This window comes from Erythranthe guttata, chromosome 10 (assembly GCF_056151865.1).
Source record: "Erythranthe guttata isolate IM_541 chromosome 10, IM_541, whole genome shotgun sequence".
NCBI classification, from domain to species: domain Eukaryota; kingdom Viridiplantae; phylum Streptophyta; class Magnoliopsida; order Lamiales; family Phrymaceae; genus Erythranthe; species Erythranthe guttata.
The window spans coordinates 4,125,593-4,148,964 of NC_142542.1; the positions used below are offsets into that span (position 1 = coordinate 4,125,593).

At 36.9% G+C, this 23,372-nt stretch overlaps 2 protein-coding genes across 2 annotated transcripts; one reads left to right on the forward strand and one right to left on the reverse strand.

Moving 5' to 3' along the window:
• Nucleotides 1–853: 853 nt before the first annotated feature.
• DGD1 (UDP-Glycosyltransferase superfamily protein) lies at nt 854–5,948 on the reverse strand. Its single transcript, XM_012973288.2, has 7 exons — nt 4,845–5,948; nt 4,071–4,103; nt 3,586–3,673; nt 2,593–3,089; nt 2,206–2,472; nt 1,755–2,104; nt 854–1,613 (listed from the first exon to the last, which is right to left on the reverse strand). Exons 1-7 carry the CDS (start codon nt 5,496–5,498, stop codon nt 1,082–1,084), a joined length of 2,421 nt encoding a protein of 806 aa, XP_012828742.1. The 5' UTR covers nt 5,499–5,948; the 3' UTR covers nt 854–1,081.
• A 13,085-nt stretch (nt 5,949–19,033) lies between these two features.
• LOC105950007 (NC domain-containing protein-like protein) lies at nt 19,034–21,232 on the forward strand. The gene is made up of 3 exons (XM_012973327.2): nt 19,034–19,208; nt 19,365–19,438; nt 20,353–21,232. Exons 1-3 carry the CDS (start codon nt 19,189–19,191, stop codon nt 21,033–21,035), a joined length of 777 nt encoding a protein of 258 aa, XP_012828781.2. The 5' UTR covers nt 19,034–19,188; the 3' UTR covers nt 21,036–21,232.
• The last annotated feature ends 2,140 nt before the right edge of the window (nt 21,233–23,372 follow it).

Consider the following 23,372-nt stretch of genomic DNA (forward strand, 5'->3'; position numbering starts at 1 on the left):
GCAGATATACAGCTATATATATATATATATATACACCAAATATAATCGGAGCAACTAATAATAAAATTATGATATACTAACTAAATTACAGGGCTATGAAATGACACACTACTCTTGGTTGAATATAGAGATTGTGTTATAATATTTTGTGTAAATTACAACTAGCTCTTTGATGTAAAATGTAATTACGGAAAAACTTTTACTTTTGCAGTTTGTAAATTTCTTATTTCCACCCCTACTAAAGGGTGTTGATGTTAACAAATATACAAATTGCAAGGGATAAATGTAATTATGAAAAAATGATGTGATTTTTTTGTAAATAGCACTTATATGGTTAGATCTACACTATCGGTTTTGTGGCACATGCTGTGGACGTAATTCCACGTAATTCCGCTGCTGAATGTATATATTATAAAGGCTCCTTCGACTCTACACCTGGTGATAAACACCGAGTAGGTCTTCTGTTGTCACGTGTCTTTTTTTTTTCTAAAACCACTAAAGGTAAACCCTTGTGAGGAAATATATTATAAAATACAAAAAAATGACACGTGGCAGCAGAAGACTCACCCGATATTTATCGCATGTGAGGTCGAAGAAGTCGTATTATATATTAGTTAGATTCATATTTATGAATAGGATTCCACTGGAAAAACATTCCTTTAATTTTTGGTTCCCACCGGATAAGCAATAATTAAATGTCAGAAGAAATGATGACTAGCCTTTTATCTTTCATTTTTCGTTTCACGAAAATAAATTCTTGCCTTTCGGTATTTGTCATATTTTAATGATATTCCATCGAAAATAATTTATGAATTATATCGTAGAGAAGCAAATAAAGAAACTGAGACAAGAGTTCTGATGAAGCTATATTTACATTCAACACACCTATCTCCATACTGTGTAACCAACCCTTCCATCACTACAGATCGAAACGACGGGAGACGAAAACAAAAAATATATATGAATATTTAAGCATTATCGATATCGAAATCCAAGTCCAAGCTAATGCTGTGATATACCCTAATATCTAAAACCTTATACGATGCAGAATAACGATTTACAATTCGTCACGTATCAGTTTCTACCACCCGTATATAGGATTCTCTACGTGCGGAGGCAAGAGACGAAGATCTTTACAGTGCTGTTTATCATAATCCCTCGTTCCCGGGGTTGCCCCTGTGCACAGCCTAAGAAACTCATTTCCTGTGAGACAGTAATGCGCAAACGCAAGCCCTCCATCGACTAGTTCGTTCAGGTTCGGCATCGAGGCCGATTTGGTCAGACCGCTATTTCTCCTACCGAAACGTCTGTCGACACCTGAATTGCTCAGAATCTTGTCGAGGTCGGAATATTCCATGAATCTTTGCGTGGCCGCTTCCCAAGAAAGGTTGTACCTTTGCTCGGGGGTGAGGGGCTGAGGTTCGTTGGCCATGGCTTCTTTGACTTTTTCGACAAAGTCTTCGGGGGTTTTGTAGGTCAAACAGTTGGGGAATTCCCTGAAGAAGTCGTTCGATGGGTGGTCAGCACAAACGACGAATTTTCCCATTGCGAGAGCCTCTGCTGTAGCTGTGCAGAGCACGTCGCTCACGCTTGGATTTATGAAGATTTTGTAACTGCAGGGCAAATAATTTGAATTTGTCAAACAAGGAAAAAAATACTAATAACAACATGAATGAAGTTAATGCTTAAATTTATCTACTTATATGCATTTATTTCACTATAGAGAAGGTCAAAAAAAAATGAAGGAAACTAACCCTTGTAGAGAATCGTCCGCATGGTCTCTGCCTTTCATAAAGTTGAGGCTCAAATTTAGCCTTTTCGCAGTGCTCTGGACTTCATGTGCATCCTCTCCGTTGCCATATACATCCAAGTTGAATCCATCGAGGTCCTTTTTGTGCTTCGATAACAAATCTATCAACTCTTTGTACCCTTTTGCCCATACCATCTTACCTAGAAAATACGCTCCCTTCGAAAAAGTCTGCTCTCCACGCTCCTTTTCTGCAGCTACTTTTTCTCCAATCCTCAAGAATTTGGGATTTACACCATGAACATTGCAAATCACAGACTTCGGTAAATCCTGAGTTGCAGCTGATAGACGAAGGACCTATACGAACGATAATTACAGTCATTTACAAGTTTCGTTTTATTCTTTTTAAATTTCTATAGTTGAAAATATAATGGTAAAGGAAAACTACGGAAAACTACCTTGTGACAGTATGCTTTCACAACCCAATTGTTTATGTGTTTAACGAGAAAAGCTTGGAGAGCGCCATTCTTTTCTCTCTTGATGTATTCCAAGTAATTTGTGTGAACAACGCCGACCACATGATTGAATTTATCGGTCCAGCGTTTACCATGATGGTACCAGTTCAGATGTTCCGGTTCTTCTAGAATTGCAATGTCAGCATCCTTCGACGAAATGAACTGAGACGTATCTCCAGCTGGTATAATACTCCGCCTTGCTTTTGAGAACTGGGACAACAAATTAGAGTGTCAAAACAACGACCCAAACTTCCAAACATATTCATAAACTATATGGCACGAGACAGAAGGCCCGATTCAAAAGAAAACAAATTTATCAATAAAATCTACCTTTCCAGGGTAAAAGGAAATATTAAAGTCAGCTTTAAAGCCAACCCTTTCCTCGAGCCAACTTCGTATATAAGATTCTTGCTCCTCTGGGGAGCTGAAAGTGAGGTTATTTGGATAAACAAGCTCTTGATCGGATCTACAAAGCCATGGAACCAAAAGAGTGACATTCTGCTGAGCGGATTTCGCTAAATACGCTGCACGGAATAGTGGATTGACAGCTGTTCCTGTCATCCAAGGAAGGCTGGCGGTGGTGACAATGGCAACATGCCTCTTTTTGTCCGACACATCGTGTTTTCCAAAGTCACTCCAAAATCCATTCCAAAAGCCACCTTCGTAACAGTGCCCTGTACTCTGGACAACACTGGCTAGCCTTATATCCAGCTCATCATTGATGTTCTCACTTTCAATCATAGATGACTCTCCTGCAGGTAAGGAACGTAGCAGAAGTTGGTTTTTGCGTTTGCTGCACAAGCTTTCCACTATCTTGTCAGATATGCCTGAAAAATATTATGAAGTGAGAACAAAATTTAACTGACAACTGAACAAAGGTAAAACCTAAATACGACCCTCATTGTTTAGTAAGATATCACTGGGTCACATTTAGTGATCTCGAATCACCCTGGGACAGGACAAAATTGTAAGTTTTTTAGCTTGCAAGAAAAACATTGCACCCTGTGTTCCCTCTTTAAGCAAGAAAAACAAACCCCTTTTTCTAAGAACCATCTGGACACAATTTCCTGGCAGAAATTATCTGATTACATTCCATTTACCACAAAATGCAAGCTGCTGCAGTTTCATATATATACCCATGGCGGGTTATAAGAGCAGACCAGACATTGCATAAAACAAAAGAATACAGAAGTATCTGACCATGGATTTTGAACTATTTGAATTTGACAGGTAAAATCAATTAATCATTGGCTAGGTCGAGAAAATGGTTAGATGTAGGAACAGTATGCAAATGACAGAAATCATTGCATAGGAACCGCATACCTTTATTAATGCCAAATTGATCCAGTAAGGGGCTAGACTGCCTCACCAAACACGCCAGCAATTCTGGTACATCAAGGGGTGGAACTTCCTAAATAAAGGTCAGGAGAAAATAGAAATAATTTAGTAAATAGGTGGAAATAACTTAACCGATAACAAGATATGTAGATGGAATTTCTCCGAGTTTTAAGTTCTGTAGATTCCTCCCTTCTTTTTTTATTAATTGACCATACATGTCATGTGCCGTTCAATTATGATTGTGAAACATCAAGTAAGATCTCGGAGATTTACAGCTACAGCAATTTATTAAGCAATTCTAATTATTTCTGATACTAATTCAATGTCTTAATCGTTTTACATTTTTCCTCATCTCGTCTCTTCCAGATGATTCAGCAGGTATTATTGAGATCGCACGCATATAACACAAATAATAGAAATACATCTCGGAATACCGTGTGGGCCACAAATAGATAGAATAACAGACTAACCTTTGACTCATATGGATCCTTGCAAATTGCTTTCTGCAAAAGATAATTTGAATGAGAAAAGAAAAGAAAATCAGTCCAGCAAAATCAAATGTCAATTCCAATACCACAACATATATATATATATATATATATATATATATATATATATATATATATATATATATATATATATATATATATATATATATATATATATACGGAAAGCCCTAAACAGACCATGTCGCCTGGAAACATTTACATCCCAAAAAAATCTGTCTTGACATTCAAATACTAGATTGTTTCAATCAAATGATTTGTGTCTAAGATTCTCAGGGGTATATTCTTCACCACTAAATTATACAAACCCAGCTTCTGTCAAGGAGACAACAGTAGCTAATTAGAGAACAACCTATCTTCCGTTCATTTTTATTTTTTAAACTTCACGGAATCAAGGGAGAAGTGATATTAATTTCTGAACAGCAAATTTAGCTCAACTTATTATATAACTTCAAAATGGTAACAGTATATAACCTAAAATCTACATACTTGCAAAATGAAACTCCGAAAAAAAGTATCCAATTTTACTCTGGCAAAACCAATTTCAGCGTATGGCTTATTTTCTAGTTCGCAATAAGACCGACTTTGCCTGCTGCGGTCACAGATAATTTTGCTGCCTATTAGGAAAAAAAATGGCAGAAAGTATGTGTATACCTAATCTCAAGAACATGAATCAACTATATAATGAAAAATTCAAATACCAAATACTGCTAGAAAAAAGTACAATGAAATGCATACCAGGCTAGACTTGACTTTCTCGACGAACTCACTATTCTTAATCCCCTCCAGAATCTCACTGGAGCTCTTGTTCTCCAATTCCCTCAACCTTGATTTTATAGTCTTTATTGGTTCCCAGAACTCCCCAAATTGCCCCTCCTCTCTCGCCCTCTCCTTAAACCTCACCCTCGTCGTAGTACTACTATTCGTGAACCTATCACTCTCATCCTCCACTTCATCCTCGCCCACCTCAGCAACAATCGCGTTCCTAATCGAGGACAAATTCACCTTAATCTGCGGCCGAGGGTAGAACTTGAAATCCGGCGACGAATACGCCCTCCTGATTTCCGATAATTTCGGCTGGAGCTTCCTGACGAAGTCAATTTCAGCGTGGGGGGCGGGATTCAGGGTGGCGGAAGCGGTAATCGACGGAACACTGAAGGGCGATTTGGAGGCGGAGTTTAGAAAATTCTCGAGTTCTCTGTCGGCTAGGTTTTTGAATGAGTTGGCTCGGTTTTTCAGCAACTGGAGATCGGCGTCGGCGGAAGAGCGGACCTCGCGCCACCCCTTCGATATGAAAGATAAGGCTTTCTCCGCCGTTACGGTAGAGCTGCCCGAGCCGTACAGCGTCGCCGTCGAAGAGGCTGACCGCGCCTCCGGCGGCTTGAAATTCATTTTTCCCCTCTTTTATATTTTATCTCTCCTCTTTTCTCCGATCGAGTTTTTTTTAGGGCCGCTGAATTTTTCTGATGAATACAAAAAAGGGTTGAATGGTGAAGAAGCTGGGGATTTTTAACGGCTAAGATATTGGTTTTACTTATGAGTATAATAATATATATTATATGTGAGAAATAAACAATGTATAAATATGCGAGGGAGTCGGGGTGGTAGAAATAAGTAAATAACTCGAAAATGGTGGGGGGTCTTGTACGCGGTTACCCTCGACGAAGGAGAGAGTGCCATGTGTGCACCACACGTAGGATGAACGGTGTTGGTTGATTCGGATTTCGGGGTGGTGATTTGGCGCCGTTTAATGTGATGAGCTGTGTGGTAGCACGTGACATGATAAGGGTTAATGGGGTCTTTGTCTTTATAAACAAGAAAATCAAAATTCTTTTGAGGCCCAAGACGAAAAAAAATATATTAATAAATATATAATAAATGAACAAACAAACAAACAAAAAAAAAATTAATAAAAAAATGTTTAGTAAAATATTTTTTTCTATATGAAATCGTATATTCCATTTTTACAAGTTAATTAAATAAAATAACAACATACATTATTGAACATATAATACTAAGAACATTATTTATTTTGGGCCATATATGAAAAGGGGCCCCAGGATCCACCTGGCCTTGGGGCTGGACAGCCAGGTGAATATCGGACGGATCGGATTGGAATTAGCAACTTTGGAAAAAAAGTCAATTTTTCTAAGTGAAAAATTAGCTCTAGTTTTGTTCTAAAAATTTAAAAAAAGCGAAAATTTAAATTTTGAAGATTGAAAAGAAAAAAAAAAAAACTTGTTTCAAGATTGGAAATTTTTGGATAAAATATCAGTTGAATTCGAAAAGTTCAATATTAATTATAAGTGAATTTTTCGAGAAAAGAACATAACTTCGGAAATTATTTTGAAAATTAAAATCAAATTAGAAATTGAAATCTCATATATTTTTTTTGTAAAAGAAATTTCATATATTTCAAGTTGAAACACGTGAATTAATTTCACAATGTGTTTTTAACTTTCCTTAACTTCTAAACTAAATCTTAGTTAGTGGGCTAAGTAGGGTTAAGTAGTGCTTAGTGGATTTAATTATGGAATTTATCTTAACTTCCTAACTAACCCACTAACCCATTATCTTGAGTGCTTTTGTGGTTGGTTTTCTTGCAGGTCATGGGCTGAGGAGTGGAAGCTTGGCAAGTCTATAAATACCAAACTCAAGACTCAAGATTGATATAGATTTCGAGGAAACAAAAATAGAGCTGAAGTTTTAATCTCGAGAATTTTAGTGTGTTTTCTAGGATCTGTTGTACGTACTCCTTATGAGTACATTCTTTGAAATCTAGAATTTTTAATATTTTTCTTTTAGTATCTAGATTTGGTTGTAAGAGTGATCTTGAAAAAGATTCATTCATAAGGAAGAAGTTTTCGCACTCTTCTGTTTGTATTCTTGGAATACTGATTTTAATATATTTTTCGTCCTGTAAAGGGCAAGTTCACAAGTCTTTACTTGTGAACATTTTTAATTCTGAGCATTGTCTTTTAATCGTTATATTTCCGCTGCATGTTGTCTCAAGTGTCATAACATTTTAGATAACATCTCTGTATAATACGAATTCGGGACCATAAATTCTTTCAATTGGCATCAAAGCCAACACTTGACGTATACTAAGTGTTTGTTCCTATTTTCTTTACAGAAACGAATTCGTGATGGATACTCAGATGACTGCTTCTATGCGACCTCCTGTACTTGATGGCACGAACTACACCTACTGGAAAGTCAAGATGAGGGCGTACATCAAAGCCATTGATGAGAGAGCATGGAGATCTATTCTCACTGGATGGAAGCCACCAACTATCACAGATGTGGACGGAGATGTTTTTCCAACTCCAGAATTACGGTGGACACCAGACGATCTATCAAATGCTAACCAAAACTCAAAGGCGTTAAATGCAATTTTCAATTCAGTAGATTTAACAATGTTTAAATTAATCTCTGTATGCACTTCTGCAAAGGATGCTTGGGAAATTCTTCAGCTTCATTGTGAAGGATCAGATAGTGTCAAAAGAACCAAGCTCAGATTACTCTCTTCCAAATTTGAGAGACTGAGAATGGAGGAAACTGAAACAATTTCTCAGTACAATGAGAAGTTGATTGATTTGGCTAATGAATTTCAATCCTTAGGTGGTCCTTTGAGCAACGAGACACTAGTGAATAAGGTATTGAGAACTCTTCCAGATAGGTTCAGCATGACGGTTACTGCTATTGAGGAGGCTAAAGATACATCATCTCTACGGCTGGACGAATTAATAGGAAGTCTCAAGTCCAGAGAGATGAACTTCGAAGATCAAAGAAAGGAGAAAGGAAAGGCTATCTCAAATGCACTCCAGGCAGAATTAGAGAAGGAAGATGTTGCTCCGGAATATGATGATGATGCAGAAGAATGCCTCAACAATGTGGCATTTCAGATTCAGAAATTCAATAGGGCGTACAGACGAAGTGGAATCAAGCCCAGGCAGTTATTTTCAGAAGGGTCTCCACAAAATCGACAAACTCAGCCCCGGAACAGATCTATTCCACAGAGAACATTTCCTCAAACACCTTCTCAAAACAATTTAAAAAATTCTTCTTTTATTCGTTCAAATTCTGAACCACCTAACTTGGATCATATTAAATGCAGGGCCTGTTCAGGATTTGGACATTATGCTAATGAATGTGCAAATACCTTGAGAAGGAGAGGAATGAGTTTGATTTGTGCTGTCAGTGATGAGGAGGAAGAACAACCTGAACAAACAGAGGAACAGCAATCCTCTAAACAAGTTCTTTCTGTCAGATATCTTACTGGAAGTTCCTCTGAAACAGAATCCCAAGGAGTCTCCCTGGATGCTGCAACACTTTCTGAAACACTTTCAATTTGTGAGTTAAATACTGATCATTATACATGTTTAAACTCTATTTCTGTGAATGCAGCAGAATCCAGTAATGAAGCAGTCAGTGATGATGAAGAAATGTGTAAAAAGCTTATCAGAAACTTGGAGAAGAAGACTCAAGCTCTAGATGCAGCCAACAAGGAAAATTCCTCCCTCAAAGAAACAATCACACATTTGGAGGTTGGAATCACCAAGAAGGATCTTGAACTGGCAAAAGTGAAAGAAGAACTCAAAAAGGCAACTCTAGCAATCAAGAGGATGAACACTGGCACAACTAAGCTCGAAGAGATTGTGTCAATGGAAAAGCACTACAAACATGAAGGGCTAGGGTTCAAAAAACAAATGAAGCCAGTTAAGAAGAAAAAAATTGTCTTTGTAAAAGAAAAGGGTGCAAACAGAAAGAATTGCAGGAAGTCCACAGTCACCACTCCCGATTCCAGAACAAGAGGTTATGTTTGTCATTACTGTTTCTCACCAGGACACATTCGTCCATTTTGTGAAAAACTCAGCAGTGACAAAATGTTGTATAAAATAAGCCACAACACTTCAAGGAACACCTCAAAGAAAAAGGTAGAATCTACCAAAAAAGAGTGTAAAATATGGACTCCCAAAGGTAAACTTTTGTGCAAAGCAGTATACACCTCTTTAAATGCTAACATTTCAGGTTCATGGTACTTTGATAGTGGATGCTCTAGGCACATGACTGGAACAAAGGAATTTCTATCAAACTACCACACACTTAATGGAGGACGTGTAACCTATGGAGGAGGAGCTAAAGGTTCCAGATCAATGGATAATTGCTATCAAACAGGTGACACCATCTCATGCAAGAGCTCAAGAGTAAGTGAAGTAGAGCTGTGGCACCAGAAACTAGGCCACACAAATTTCAAGAATCTGAAGCTGCTCAACAAGTACAATGCTATAAGAGGAGTACCAGATCTCAAGATCAAGGATATTCCTATATGTGGAATGTGCCAGAAGGGAAAACAAACCAGAGTACCACACAAAGTGTTGCAACATGTTGGTACCACTATTTGTTTTGAACTAGTACATATGGACCTTATGGGTCCTATAGAGGTAGAAAGCTTAGGTGGTAAAAAATATGTTTTTGTGTGTGTTGATGATTTTTCAAGGTATACTTGGGTGTATTTTTTAAGAGAAAAATCAGACACTTTTGATGTATTCAAAAATTTGTACAGGTTTGTTAAAACTCAATTTCAAGTTTCTGTTCGTAGGATAAGATCTGATCATGGAAAAGAATTTGAGAATGGTTTGTTTGTTGCATTTTGTAATAAAAAGGGTATAAAGCATGAATTTTCTGCTCCAAAAACTCCTCAGCAAAATGGCATTGCTGAAAGAAAAAACAGAACCATCCAGGAAATGGCTAGGGTGATGATGAGTGCAAAAAATCTGTCTAAGAGGTTTTGGGCTGAGGCTGTCAACACAGCCTGTCACATCTCAAACCGTGTGTACCTAAGATTAGGATCTATGATGACTTCATATGAAATTCTTTATGGTAAGAAACCTAATCTAGAATACATGCATGTGTTTGGATGTGTCTGCTATGTTCTAAATGATAGAGATCATCTAGCTAAGTTTGATTCAAAAAGTGATTTGAGTTTATTTATGGGATACTCTAATAACAGTCATGCTTATAGAGTATATAATCTAAGAACTCGAACCATTATTGAATCTGTAAATGTGGTATTTGATGACTTTGCTGATCTCCGCAGTAAAACAGCTGAAGATGAAGTTGATGACTTAATTGCTGAAAGAGAAACAACAGAAGAAGACACTTCTACTACAGAGAGCCCAGACACAAACAGTCCAGTCTTAAGAGAAGAAGGTGTTGAGCCAAGTGTCACCACATCTGACTCAACACATCCTACAGAGACTGAATTGCAGCCAACTTTTGATGTCTGCAGAAAGGAACCATCAAGCAGAATTCAGAAAAATCACCCATCAACTCAAGTAGTGGGAGATATTTTTGATGGAATAAGGACCAGAAGAAAAGAGAGAGTAAACTACAGAGATATGGTAAGATTTGCAAATTTATCTTCTGAATGTGCACTAACTGGAACCACTTGTTTTGTGTCTTCAGTGGAACCAAGGAATATTGCAGAAGCTCTGAAGGATGAATTCTGGGTCAATGCAATGCATGAAGAGTTGAATCAATTCATCAGGAATGATGTTTGGTACTTAGTTCCCAGACCAAGCCATGTAAATGTGATAGGAACTAAGTGGATCTACAAAAACAAAACTGATGAAAAAGGTACAGTTGTTAGAAACAAGGCTAGGTTAGTAGCACAAGGATACACTCAAATTGAGGGTATAGACTTTGATGAGACCTTTGCTCCAGTAGCTAGAATTGAATCTATTAGATTACTTCTTGCTATAGCCTGCTTTCTTAAAATCAAACTGTATCAGATGGATATCAAAAGTGCATTTCTGAATGGAGTTTTAAATGAAGAAGCATATGTAGAACAGCCAAAGGGTTTTGAAGATTCTGCCAAACCTAATCATGTTTTCAAGCTTAAGAAGGCACTGTATGGTCTTAAACAAGCTCCTAGAGCTTGGTATCAAAGACTCACTGACTTCTTACTTGAAATACAGTTCAAAAGAGGGGAGGCAGACAGAACCTTGTTTGTTAGAAGAACTAATAATCATATCATTATTGTTCAGATATATATTGATGACATTGTTTTTGGCTCTACTTGTGCTAACCTTTTGCAGTCTTTTGTAGATTCTATGTCTCACACTTTTGAAATGAGTATGGTAGGGGAGTTGAATTACTTCTTAGGACTCCAAATCAAACAAACAGGTGAAGGAATGTTTGTGAATCAAAAGAAGTATGCTCTCAATCTGGTCAAAAGGTTTGAGTTGGAATCAGCCAAGCACATGAAAACTCCAATGGGTTCCAGTCAAAAACTGTCTAAGGATGATGTTGCAGAAGATGTCGACAGCACTCTCTACAGAAGCATGATTGGAAGCCTTCTGTATCTAACAGCAAGCAGGCCTGACATTATGTTTAGTGTTTGTGTGTGTGCCAGATATCAAGCTAATCCCAAGGTCACTCATCTTAAAGCTGTGAAGAGGATTATTAGGTATGTTGCAGGTACAGTAGACTTAGGGATTCAGTTTTTCAAAGACACAAATACAAACTTGATAGGCTTTAGTGATTCTGATTGGGTTGGGGATATTAGTGACAGAAAAAGCACCTCAGGTGCATGTTTCTTTATGGGGAATAATCTAGTTTCTTGGTTTAGTAGAAAGCAAAACTGTGTATCTCTTTCAACAGCTGAATCAGAATATGTAGCTGCTGGAGGGTGTTGTGGTCAACTAATTTGGATGAAACAAATGTTGGGGGATTATGGGTTAACCAGTGATACCCTGACCATATATTGTGATAATTCAAGTGCTATTGACATTTCAAAAAATCCTGTTCAACACTCACGAACTAAACACATATATATTAAACATCATTTTATTTGTGATATAGTTGAGAAAAATATTGTGTGCTTAAAGTACATTCCTACAGAAGATCAGCTGGCTGACATCTTTACAAAGGCATTAGATTATGAGAGGTTTTCAAAACTCAGAAAATCTCTCGGGATGTGTACTCAATAAACATGTCCTGAAACGTGTTGCAGCACCTCATCAAATATCTTAAGCTGCAACACAATTTACTGAAGCATTAGCTTCATTAAATAATGACTTCACTGTGATGTATTATTTCCTAAATCAGTAACTGGAAGTCTTTCACCTTGAAACGTGATCATGCTTCATGTAAACATTTAGCCAATAATTACACTCACATAAGTCAAACTCCTCTATTTTGATAGTCATATCTTAGTAACTGAGGAACCTTCAAACTGAACACTTGATCATGTTCCATGTGAATTGTTTGACTTGAAAATAAGAGTTTATTTATATATATATATATCATATAAAAAAAAAAAAAATATATATATATATATATATATATAGAAAGAAATATAATAAATATATATAATTGTATCTATGCCTGTCAGCTATTTTTTTTCTCACTATTAATCATTAATAAATGTGTTTTTCTATTTTTGTGAATATTTCATGAGTGCTACGGTGTTATTTTTATTTTTATTGAATTATCCCTATTTATATGGGTCATGGGTACATGGGTTAATCCCTTATTTTTCCACTAAGTCCACTCCTCATTGTGCCATGTGTCACGGTTTTTATTTAAACTGCCAAGGAAATTTTATTCTCCTTAATCTCACTCTCCCCAAGAAAAACGGACACCACTTCTTCACCTTCTCCACTTCAATTTTTCTTTCTTTCTTCAGCAAAAATTAGGGCTTATAAATTTAGTGCTTCTTTTCTCAAAAACTCACACTCAAAAATCAAAAGCACAAGAAGCTATTTTCCTTCATCTACTGTATCATGGCATCCCCACCTAGAAATCCTCCTCCAGCCGTCGATGGTGATGTTCACAACGATGCTGCAGCACCTGTACCAGCAGACCCAAATCTGGCCATCATAGTTCACCCAATCAACTTCGATGCTCTACCCATCAGCTACATTGAGCCCGGAGATGAGCTGAACCCGATTGACCCAGACAATTTTGATTTTGTGGGTCCCTCTTCCACCGCCGGAAGGTTTCCAACGCGCCGGTCAAAACGCACGAACCCTTTTCCAGATCTGAATACTGCGGTGCCACAACGCCGAAGAGGAGAACACTCTCCCCGAAGAGGAAGCAGAGGTGGAAGAAGAGGAGGCAGAGGTGGCCGCACTCCAGTTCAGTCAAATCCACGAAGAGGTCTTCATCTGGTAGATGAAGAAACTGATGATGAAGCAGGGGATCCTACCTTTGCTGCACCACAGGCTCAAGCCTTGTCCTCCAGCTCCTCCGAGTCATCATCCAACAACTCACCTTCCCCAGCATCAACTTAGGGGGAGACGTCACAGCCCAGCATGGCAACAGCAGCCTCTCAACATTCTGCTCCAGAAGATGCTGCAGCACCTGTTTCTGAAGGTGTTGCTGCACATGCTCCAAAAGATGCTACTGCACCTGTTTCTGAAGGTGTTGCTGCACATGCTACAGAAGATGCTGCTGCACCTACTGTTTCAGAAAATGCTCCTCAGAATGCTGCTGAGGATGCTGGCCCTTATCAGGATGAAGAAATGCCTGATTTTTCTGGAATGTCATCAGCAGAACATGTAGACATTCCATCTGTGGATGCTCAAGACTTCACCACTACAGAAGAAACTCCATCAGCACCTCATGGAGATCCTCTGGAAACTCTGGCAGAAGCAGCAGTTCAAGCAGATGCAACTCCACTTCAGGCTGAAGAACCAGAGAAAAGTGATGACAGTTGGGAGGTTCCTCTAGCTGCCTTTCGCAAAAATTTGCCCTCCTCTGATTCTGACAGTGAATCCTCTGAAGACTCTTCTCAGCAAGAAGAAGGTGTTGCCCCACCTGCTGCATCACCTGAACCAGCATATGTCCCTGATGAGCTTGAAGATTCAGAAGATGATGTCTCCTCAGAAGAAGAGGAACCAGACTTGGATGGGAAGAATTTGTCAACTCCTTTTGAGGTAACCAATGCCTTCAGTTCTCATTTTTATTTTGAATCTGATTCACTGTTGAGTCCTCAAGTCATGAATTGTCAATTCATTGAGGAAAAGAAAATTTCTAAGGAAGAATTTGATAGGCATAGGATAACTGCTTTTCTTCACCAAAGAAAAATCCTTAATCTAGTTGAGATTGCCTGCTCTTATGATCCCTTGGTTGTGAAGGAATTTTATGCCAATTTGCAAACCTCCTTTTTAAAGAAAAACTCTCCAAACTTTGGCAAAGTTTTTTGTGCGCAATGCCATTTATTCTTTTTCTCCCAAAATTATCAACTCTCATTTACAAACTCCTACTGTGATTGATGAGGATAATTATGGTGATTTTACTGAGATTTGCAAAGTTATTTCTGGAAACCGTTTAAGAAGTTGGCCTGCACACCCAAGAAAATTTCAAGTCTCTCAACTCACTGCTTTTTACTCTGTCTTATTTAGACTCACAGTGATGAATTGGATTCCATCCAAAAATGTCTCTGTGGTAACAAAACCTCATGCTGTACTCATGTACAAATTGGGGATGGGATTACCAGTGGATTTTGGTAAACTGTTCTTTGATACTATTGGTCATCTTGCCCAGAAAATTTCACCCTCCACTCACCTTCCCTATCCTTCTCTCATCTACTCCATTTTACTCTCTCAAAATTTGGGCCAAGATGACTCAGAATATCTTCACACCCCACAAGGCATGATCACTGTGTCTCAAAATTTTCTGAGGGCTCCTCATGTTCAAGATCTTCCCTGGAATGGAGATGATTTTCTCTCAACTGAATCAGGTCAAAATAACATTGGTACTGAGGGTGTTGCACCTCATATTGACAACACTTCTAACCTTCTTGTGTCTGTTCCTAGAGATCTTCTATTGCAGCAGCTTACTCATTCTCTAGCTCAGATTACCTATCATCAGTCCATGGTGGAGATGATTCAGAAGGCTCTTTCTGATCAAAAAGGGGGAGAAAAAAATCATGAAACTGAAGCAGGAACATCTAATCCTTTGGATGCTAGAGGCAGAGAGCAAGGAGTCAATGAAGAGGAAGCAAAGAAAGAGGGGGAAGCTCAAGAAGAAAGCAGTGGATCTAGTGATGGAGGAGGAGCAGCAGCTGAAACTGAGGAGACCTTGGAGACTTTGGATATTTTACTTTAGATTGTTTTCATGAACAATATTTTTTTGTTTGTGTTTTGTTTATTTTCCCTCTGAACTTTTGTTTAGGACTGCACTTTGATTATTTCTTTTGTTGGACTATCTTGCTGAATTTGGTTTTAATTTATTATTTCTATGTTTTTCAAATGGTATCAAATTCAGGGGGAGTTCAAGCAATATCTCAGGGGGAGTCTTTGACTACGATTTAGTTTTGATCAGAAAGTTAAAAAGGGGGAGTTTGAAACACGTGAATTAATTTCACAATGTGTTTTTAACTTTCCTTAACTTCTAAACTAAATCTTAGTTAGTGGGCTAAGTAGGGTTAAGTAGTGCTTAGTGGATTTAATTATGGAATTTATCTTAACTTCCTAACTAACCCACTAACCCATTATCTTGAGTGCTTTTGTGGTTGGTTTTCTTGCAGGTCATGGGCTGAGGAGTGGAAGCTTGGCAAGTCTATAAATACCAAACTCAAGACTCAAGATTGATATAGATTTCGAGGAAACAAAAATAGAGCTGAAGTTTTAATCTCGAGAATTTTAGTGTGTTTTCTAGGATCTGTTGTACGTACTCCTTATGAGTACATTCTTTGAAATCTAGAATTTTTAATATTTTTCTTTTAGTATCTAGATTTGGTTGTAAGAGTGATCTTGAAAAAGATTCATTCATAAGGAAGAAGTTTTCGCACTCTTCTGTTTGTATTCTTGGAATACTGATTTTAATATATTTTTCGTCCTGTAAAGGGCAAGTTCACAAGTCTTTACTTGTGAACATTTTTAATTCTGAGCATTGTCTTTTAATCGTTATATTTCCGCTGCATGTTGTCTCAAGTGTCATAACATTTTAGATAACATCTCTGTATAATACGAATTCGGGACCATAAATTCTTTCACAAGTGAAGTGATAAGTACATGTTTTAAGGAACTCGAGACATTTTCAATTTTAGTTTTTAACCCATCTCACAATTTATCATCCCTCTACTCAGCTCGTTTTAAATAAAATCCTACAATTCACTCGTATATTTTATTTAGACTATTCACTCGAGCTCGGGTGTGTATTTTTGTGCAGTTGTTAGCTGTTGCACAAGAGCGCGATCTAGGTAGATTAACTTAACCTGGAAATAATTGAATTGGGTGATTCTTTTTTTCTTTCTTGTTTAATAAACTATATTACTCTTTAATTTAGAAAATTGGGAAGTTTGGTTGGCGTTTCAATTTGCATGATTTAGATTTGGTGGTCTAATTAAGTTCAAATTAGTTATATTCCAATTTTCATGCAAACCTTGTGCCAAACAACTAATTAATAAAATAACGTGCAAATTTATCTTCAATAACTGTTGATCTTGACAAAGTTGATACTATGTTTGACAGCTGCTGCCGGTAGGCTTATTCTTTAGGCCACGGACAAGTGGCATGTGCTCATTGGTCCAGCTTAGAATATTCTAGAGCAGCGAATATCCGTTTTAGGTTGGCCAAACCTAAAGCCTTGGAGCACATCCAGTGTGTGTCTGTGTGTGAATATGTCATACGCCTATTGGCTGGACTTTATGACTGCATTATGAGAGTTTTTAATAAAAAGCAATAATTCGATGCTCTTAATAAGATTACTAATACAATAAATTCAATATATTAAATTTTAATCGATAATAAAACAAATAAAAATTATGGTAAATTACGGCCACCCATGAGATAATTAATGTCAAGTTACACAAAAAAAAACCCTCATGTTTAAGTAATTACAAGCACTTCTAAACATGAATTTTCTACGTCCTCCTTTGCGAGGTCAAATCTAGTAGAATCTTCTAAATTATATGGAACATTCTCCAGTTTGTACTCGTTTTACCTCAATTTGAAACAAGATGATCATAAGATGTGTTTCTTGGCTTGTAAATATCATATTGTGGTGCATCAGAAACTGCATATTTCAACAAAACGAGTACAAACTAGAAGATATTTCATGAAATCTAAAAGCTTCTGCTAAATTTGACATCATAAAGGTAAACGTACAAGAAGATTCATAGTTGATGAGTAATTGTAATACCCAACATGAACCGATTTTTTGTACCTTGACTTTCATAAAATACTAATTTTATTCAATTACACAAGCACACAAAACCTTATCCCAGCCTATCTTAATCTTATCCTAATCGACCTTAAAATATTACTATAGTACTTAGTCATTATTCAAAGAATAATCCATGCCAAGATGCTGATTCATTTCTCTAGAAACTAACACTAAAAATTTAGTTCAACTTTTTTCCACACTCTATTAGTCTTATTAACGAATTAAGAAGAGTCTGGTGCGTAACGATTCGATTTCGATCCTCTTCTCCCGTACAATACTTAACTCAAAAATTGTCACACAATAGTTTGACATGATTTAACCGCTACAAAATTTTAGATCTTGGGTTTATTCATAAGTTGCGACGGCAAATACCGGGAAAAAATAATACTCTTCTTTATCCAATATATACTATACCCGATTTTTTTTTCTTTTCACCGACAAATATGTATATATATAAAAGAAATGTTTGGGAGATACGGAAGTTTCGAGGAACACGGCGAGCAGTGTGGTTCTTTGTAGATAAAAGTGGTTTGTGGAGTAAGAAAAGTGTGAACCCACAATAGCTTGTGAGTGTCGACCTCACTTGTCTATGCATTGTCTCAACTCTCAATGACCAATTCAACCACAAAATACACACTTTTTTTCAATTTTGTTTTTTTGTTTTTTTTTTTTTTTGGTCGACAACTATGTAACGGAAATTTCGAGAACTCGCAATTTGTGTGTTAGTGACGTTTTTATTTTAAATTTGCTAATATTTTATTTCCATTTATAAAAGGCCAATTATATTTAAAAAAAGAAAAGAAAAACAAATCGCTTACAAGCCCACATCATAAGGCAATACATAATCAGGGTAAATGGGCTTTTGCTTATATGAGGGCAATATCCAATAACGGAGTCCAACAAGTTTTGTTTATTGTCGTAACTAAATTAAATTAGATTTCAAATGGGCGGTTACATACACTTTGGACAGGCCCATAAAAGTTTAATTTGGAGGGCAAATTTGTCTTTTACATTTTGATAATTAGGGGTAATCCGGTTTGAGATAATATAGGGTAAATTACACCTACATGATGTATGTTAAAATAACTTTAAGTTCTATATGATATTGGTAATTATAGCCACACCCCTGAAACAATTACATGAGCCAAAATTTCATGTCCTGAGGACCGATATAAATTATATTTGTTTCCCGTGGGGCTGTTAATGCAAAATAACAAGGATTTAAGAAGTATTAGAACAGTTTATGTCACCCTTAGCTCTATGTTGTCTCCATAACTGCCTGAAACTAATAGTCTGTTAGAACCGTTATGGAATAACTTGCATTACTCCGTTAGGAATTCAACAATGTTTCAGAGGTGATTGCAATTACTAATACTATAGGGACTTTAAAGTTACTTTAACATACTTCAGGGGTGTAGATGTAATATACCCTATAATATAACCCGGTGGTGGTGGTGGTGGATTTGTTCGATGCTACACCCGGTGAAAAACACCGGGTGGGTCTTCTGCTGCCACGTGTCTCTTTTTTTGTATTTTATAATAGATTCCCCGCTAGGGTTTACCTTTAGGGGTTTTAGAAAAATAAAAAAAGAACACGTGGCAGCAGAAGACCCACCCGGTGATTTTCACCGGGTGTAGCATCGAAGGAACCGTGGTGGTGGGACCCTTGGGTTGTACTATACCGACACGGTGACACGATACTTAGCTGCTAAGATTCGAAATTTGCAACTAAAGTCAAGGGCAATTTCGTCATTAATAGTTGCACCATTAACCGTTGTATTGTTGCAGTGTAAATATACAAATTCAGGCACCGCCGATATCAGAAAAAGCGAAAGCTTCGAATATACAACCACCGCAGTTTCTTCCCCAAATCTAGCGCAGAGAAATCCAAGGAAGAAGAAATATGGGGCTGCTCTCCAATAGGTACTACTTTTCAATTGCTTTTTGCTTCAGCAGAGTTTCAGTATCTGTATATCTTTTCCAATTAAAAAATTCATTATTCTGATTTGGGGGTAAATTTGATTGATTTGTGTATTTTTCTGTTTTTCTTCTTTCTGTGATCGTGAAATACACGCGCAGAATCGACAGGGGCAGCCTCAAACCAGGGGATCACGTCTATTCATGGCGCACAGCTTATATTTATTCTCACCACGGTTAGTTTTCAGTAAAATATTTGTTCGAAATTCTTTGGGTGCGGCTTCTAGATTGGGTAATTGATGTATGTATATTATTTGATGCTCTTTTAATTAATAATTTATATTTTTTTGCTATTTTTCTTTTAGTTTTTTTAGTGTGGTAACTGGTAAACCTAGAGAAAGCTGACTCCTTTACAAAAAAAATCTTAACAAAATTGTGTGTACAAGTGAATTGTGTTTTTCATAGAACAGTATTTCTTCAAAGTAAGTGTTTGAGTTGTATCTAAAACTGTAGAACTTGCGCGAAATAAATAATTTGTGTTTCTACTATTTTATAAAACTTCACATAATGCTTTCTGCTCTGTGCATAAATTTCTAGAGATGGATGGACTCCACTGTTTAATTGATCATAAGTTCATTTTTTTTTTCTTGAGGCGACTTTATTCGGTTTGTTATTTGCAAGTTGCGACATTCGAGATATAAAGCAGTTAACACATTGAAACTCTCCTTCTTATACTTTTTCACAGGAAAGTCTGCTGTTGATTGTTATATTATTGTTCCTCTCGTACTTCGTTGAGCTTAATTGTTCATTTATAGTTCAGTCTTCGCAAACCAGCCATCTTTTCTTTCGACTTTTGCGACCCAAAACCAACCTTCTGTTGTCTTCTTTGCTTTGCTACGTGTGAATTAGAACCGATTTTGTTGATTTAGTCTGCGTTTAATGAGTTCTTGGAAAAGAAGCTGATTAGCCCTTTTTTTTTATGAAATCTAATTTAATGACGTTAGTTCGTTGAAGGAATGAGAAAGTTGCATGGGAGTCCTATTTATAAGTAATTGTAGCATGTTTGTGTCTATGGAAAAAATATTCTCAAAATTATTCTACATATATACCTGAAACATGTTTTGTTGCATTGTTGTTCGGACGAGAATAGGCATCTACATCGGTGACAACAAAGTCGTACATTTCACAAGACGCGGCCAAGAAGTAGGTACCGGAACGGTGTTAGATCTCCTTCTGGTAAGTTCAGGACCAAATCGCTCCCACATTCCATGCGACACCTGTATCCCACCAGTAGAAGGGCACGGTGTGGTCTCCTCATGCCTCGACTGCTTCCTCGCCGGAGGAATTCTCTACCGCTTCGAGTACGCCGTAAGCCCCGCGCTCTTCCTCGCAAAAGCACGAGGCGGCACCTGCACATTGGCAGTCTCCGACATCAACGATCTAGTGGTTCACCGAGCCAAGTACCTGCTCGAGAACGGGTTCGGGTGCTATAACGTGTTCAAGAACAACTGCGAGGACTTTGCTATCTACTGCAAGACGGGTTTGCTTGTTCTTGATCAGAGTACGATGGGGCAGAGCGGGCAGGCTGTTTCTATCATAGGTGGGCCCCTAGCGGCTGTTTTGTCTACGCCGCTCCGTTTAGTGACGACTAATGTTTATGGTATGGCGGTGACTGCTGTTGGGGTTTATTGCGCTAGCAGATATGCTGCGGATGTTGGGATGAGGAGCGATGTTCTGAAAGTTCCGGTGGAGGATCTTACTACGAGGCTTGCTACAGGTATGCTTCAGGTTCTTGAACCTAGTTTCCAGGCTCTGGTTGCCCCTGCTAATTAATTAGCTTTGTTCGGTGAATTTTTAGTCCAATATGTTGAAATATATATTTCTATGTATGGATCTATGCGTTAATTACGAGACTAAGTACTATGGTTCCTTGGTTATAATCGTGGCAAGAAACTACGGCTTTGTTGTATATGTTGCTGTACTTTATTGAAGTTTGTTGAAGTAAGTTTTTTTATGGATATTTCAAGTTATATATTGCGTGGTGTTGTGCATAAACTAGATTTTGGTGTATGTTTGCATAAGAAAAGCTGATATGTTTGCGAACTCGAACTCCCGAACTTATTAACCTGCCTGCCAGCCCGCCCACCTTCCCTATTATAAATCATGGCCCGCCATTGCTTATTGTTTCATCGGACGTGAAAAAAAAACTAAAATAGAAGACACATCCAAACGCGTAGGTTTTTTCTCGATTTTTGTTCTTCTTTTTCTTTTAACTCAGATTCTTCTCCAAACGCGTTTTATCATGGGCAAATTATCCATCCATTTTGTAGTGTGAAATCTTATTTTATTTGATAATTTGGCTGCTGAAAATTGAAGGATTCTGCTGCTGTGTTAACATCAAGCAAAAGTCACATTATGTATTATGTAATGTTAGTAAATAATTAAATACAAGTTAGCGAGTCTTTTCTATATGAAAAATAACAACTCCTGCCAAACCCCTACTTCTCCATTCATAGTGTGAAATCTTATTTTGTTTGATTATTTGGGTACTGAAAATTGAAGGATTCTGTTGCTGTGTAAACATCAGGAAAAAAGACAACATTATTTAATACGTTAATCAATAATTAAATACAATTACCAAACGCTTCTTCTATACGCGAACCGATTACTTTGATTAATGGCAAGAAACGATGCTGGTGACTGCTGCGTTATGAATAATTTACGGAGGTAGTTTGATTTACTTCCATTTGGTCATTAGTTTATTTGGTTGTTCGGGTCAAATCAATTTCCATCCATACAATAATACAATATATCCCGTAGTTCTGTCGATGAGAGGCAAATAGTTGGTCCGCAGGACCGCGACTCGGTCTCGCCAGAGTTGGAAGGTTTTAGCAGAGAGTAGACTTAGTAACAACACTAGTACATTTATTGAGACAATAACAAGTCCCAATTGAGCTGCCAATTATTGTTGTATTCTTTATCCTTTTTTTTTTTTTTTTTTTTTTTTGACAAACCTTGCGAAATCGAAATCTACGGAAAATCTTTGGAGAAGCCAACCCGTTTAAAAATTCAACGATCAATTGTCGACCCACTGATGCGGCGCTGACGGAGCGGGTGACGAGGTTTCCAGTGTACTGCTTCTTTACACCGATGTATATATAGATTGGCGAACGATGATCTAAGTGGCAAAGTTGATCGTAGTGATAATTATACAAACCTAAGAACAATGATTTAAGGGTTTTTTGGTTCCTGCGAGAGTTATGGGGAGAAAAGCAAAAAAAAAAAATGTAAAGAAAAATCAGAGCAATAGATCTATTACCACGTTAGAATATCATAAATATCATGAAAATTGAGTTGTGTATTTTTCTCCTATGGATGAAAAAAATATAAAGACTAGTTTCAATCTAACTATTTTTTTTATAAATATAAAGTCTAGTTACAATAATATTATTTTTATTTTATTTGTTAATTAAATTTTTTTTACTGTGTTGACCGATCAACACATTATTATTGTGTTCACCAGAAAAAAATTGGTTATAAAAAAAAAAAAAGGTAAAAAAAAAAAAAGAAAGAAAAAAGAAAACAAAACAAAATTCAAACGACAACAGTGACTGTCGGGGTCAGAACTGATTTTTTTTTTTTTTTTGACAAAATTGGTTATTCGTAAAATTATGGTTAAATTAAGGTATGACATTGAAGTAAATTAGAATTTGATGAAATATTTTTGTCTTTGATGGTATTTTAGGCCTTATCTAGTAAAATCGTTTTTTTTCGTTTACACATTAATTAATAAGTAGTCCACTATCAGCCCGTAGGTTAAGATCGCGATTATTTATTGACTAACTAATCAAAAATTTAATTAAATATGAAGTCATCAACATAAACAAATAATGTTGTCAATTTGCTATAGTATAGGATTCTACTATAAAACACAATGATTATAGCTTCAAATTGAGAATATAGCAACATTTTCTTCCCGTGGTTTAACACCTAGAAATCAAGAAAGGAAGATGGGGCTATTTTCCAATAAGTATGTAGTTATAATATTTTAATTATTTTTCTTTACTACTTATAATTATTTGGAAATCTTAATTGTTCTCTTCTTTTTTCTTTTCTTTTCTTTTTCTTTTTCTTTATGGTTGAATGAACCTAAACGCAGGATCAAAAGGG

Bases quoted from the DNA above. Each gene is read 5' to 3' on its own strand.
- DGD1 (XM_012973288.2), bottom strand. From the start codon at position 5,498: ATGAATTTCAAGCCGCCGGAGGCGCGGTCAGCCTCTTCGACGGCGACG. The intron at 2,473-2,592 runs GTAGATTTTATT...TTGTTGTCCCAG, and splicing joins TTTCCTTTTACCCTGGAAAG to TTCTCAAAAGCAAGGCGGAG. The intron at 2,105-2,205 runs GTAGTTTTCCGT...TCGTTCGTATAG, and splicing joins TGAAAGCATACTGTCACAAG to GTCCTTCGTCTATCAGCTGC.
- LOC105950007 (XM_012973327.2), top strand. From the start codon at position 19,189: ATGGGGCTGCTCTCCAATAG. The intron at 19,209-19,364 runs GTACTACTTTTC...ATACACGCGCAG, and splicing joins ATGGGGCTGCTCTCCAATAG to AATCGACAGGGGCAGCCTCA. The intron at 19,439-20,352 runs GTTAGTTTTCAG...GGACGAGAATAG, and splicing joins TTATATTTATTCTCACCACG to GCATCTACATCGGTGACAAC.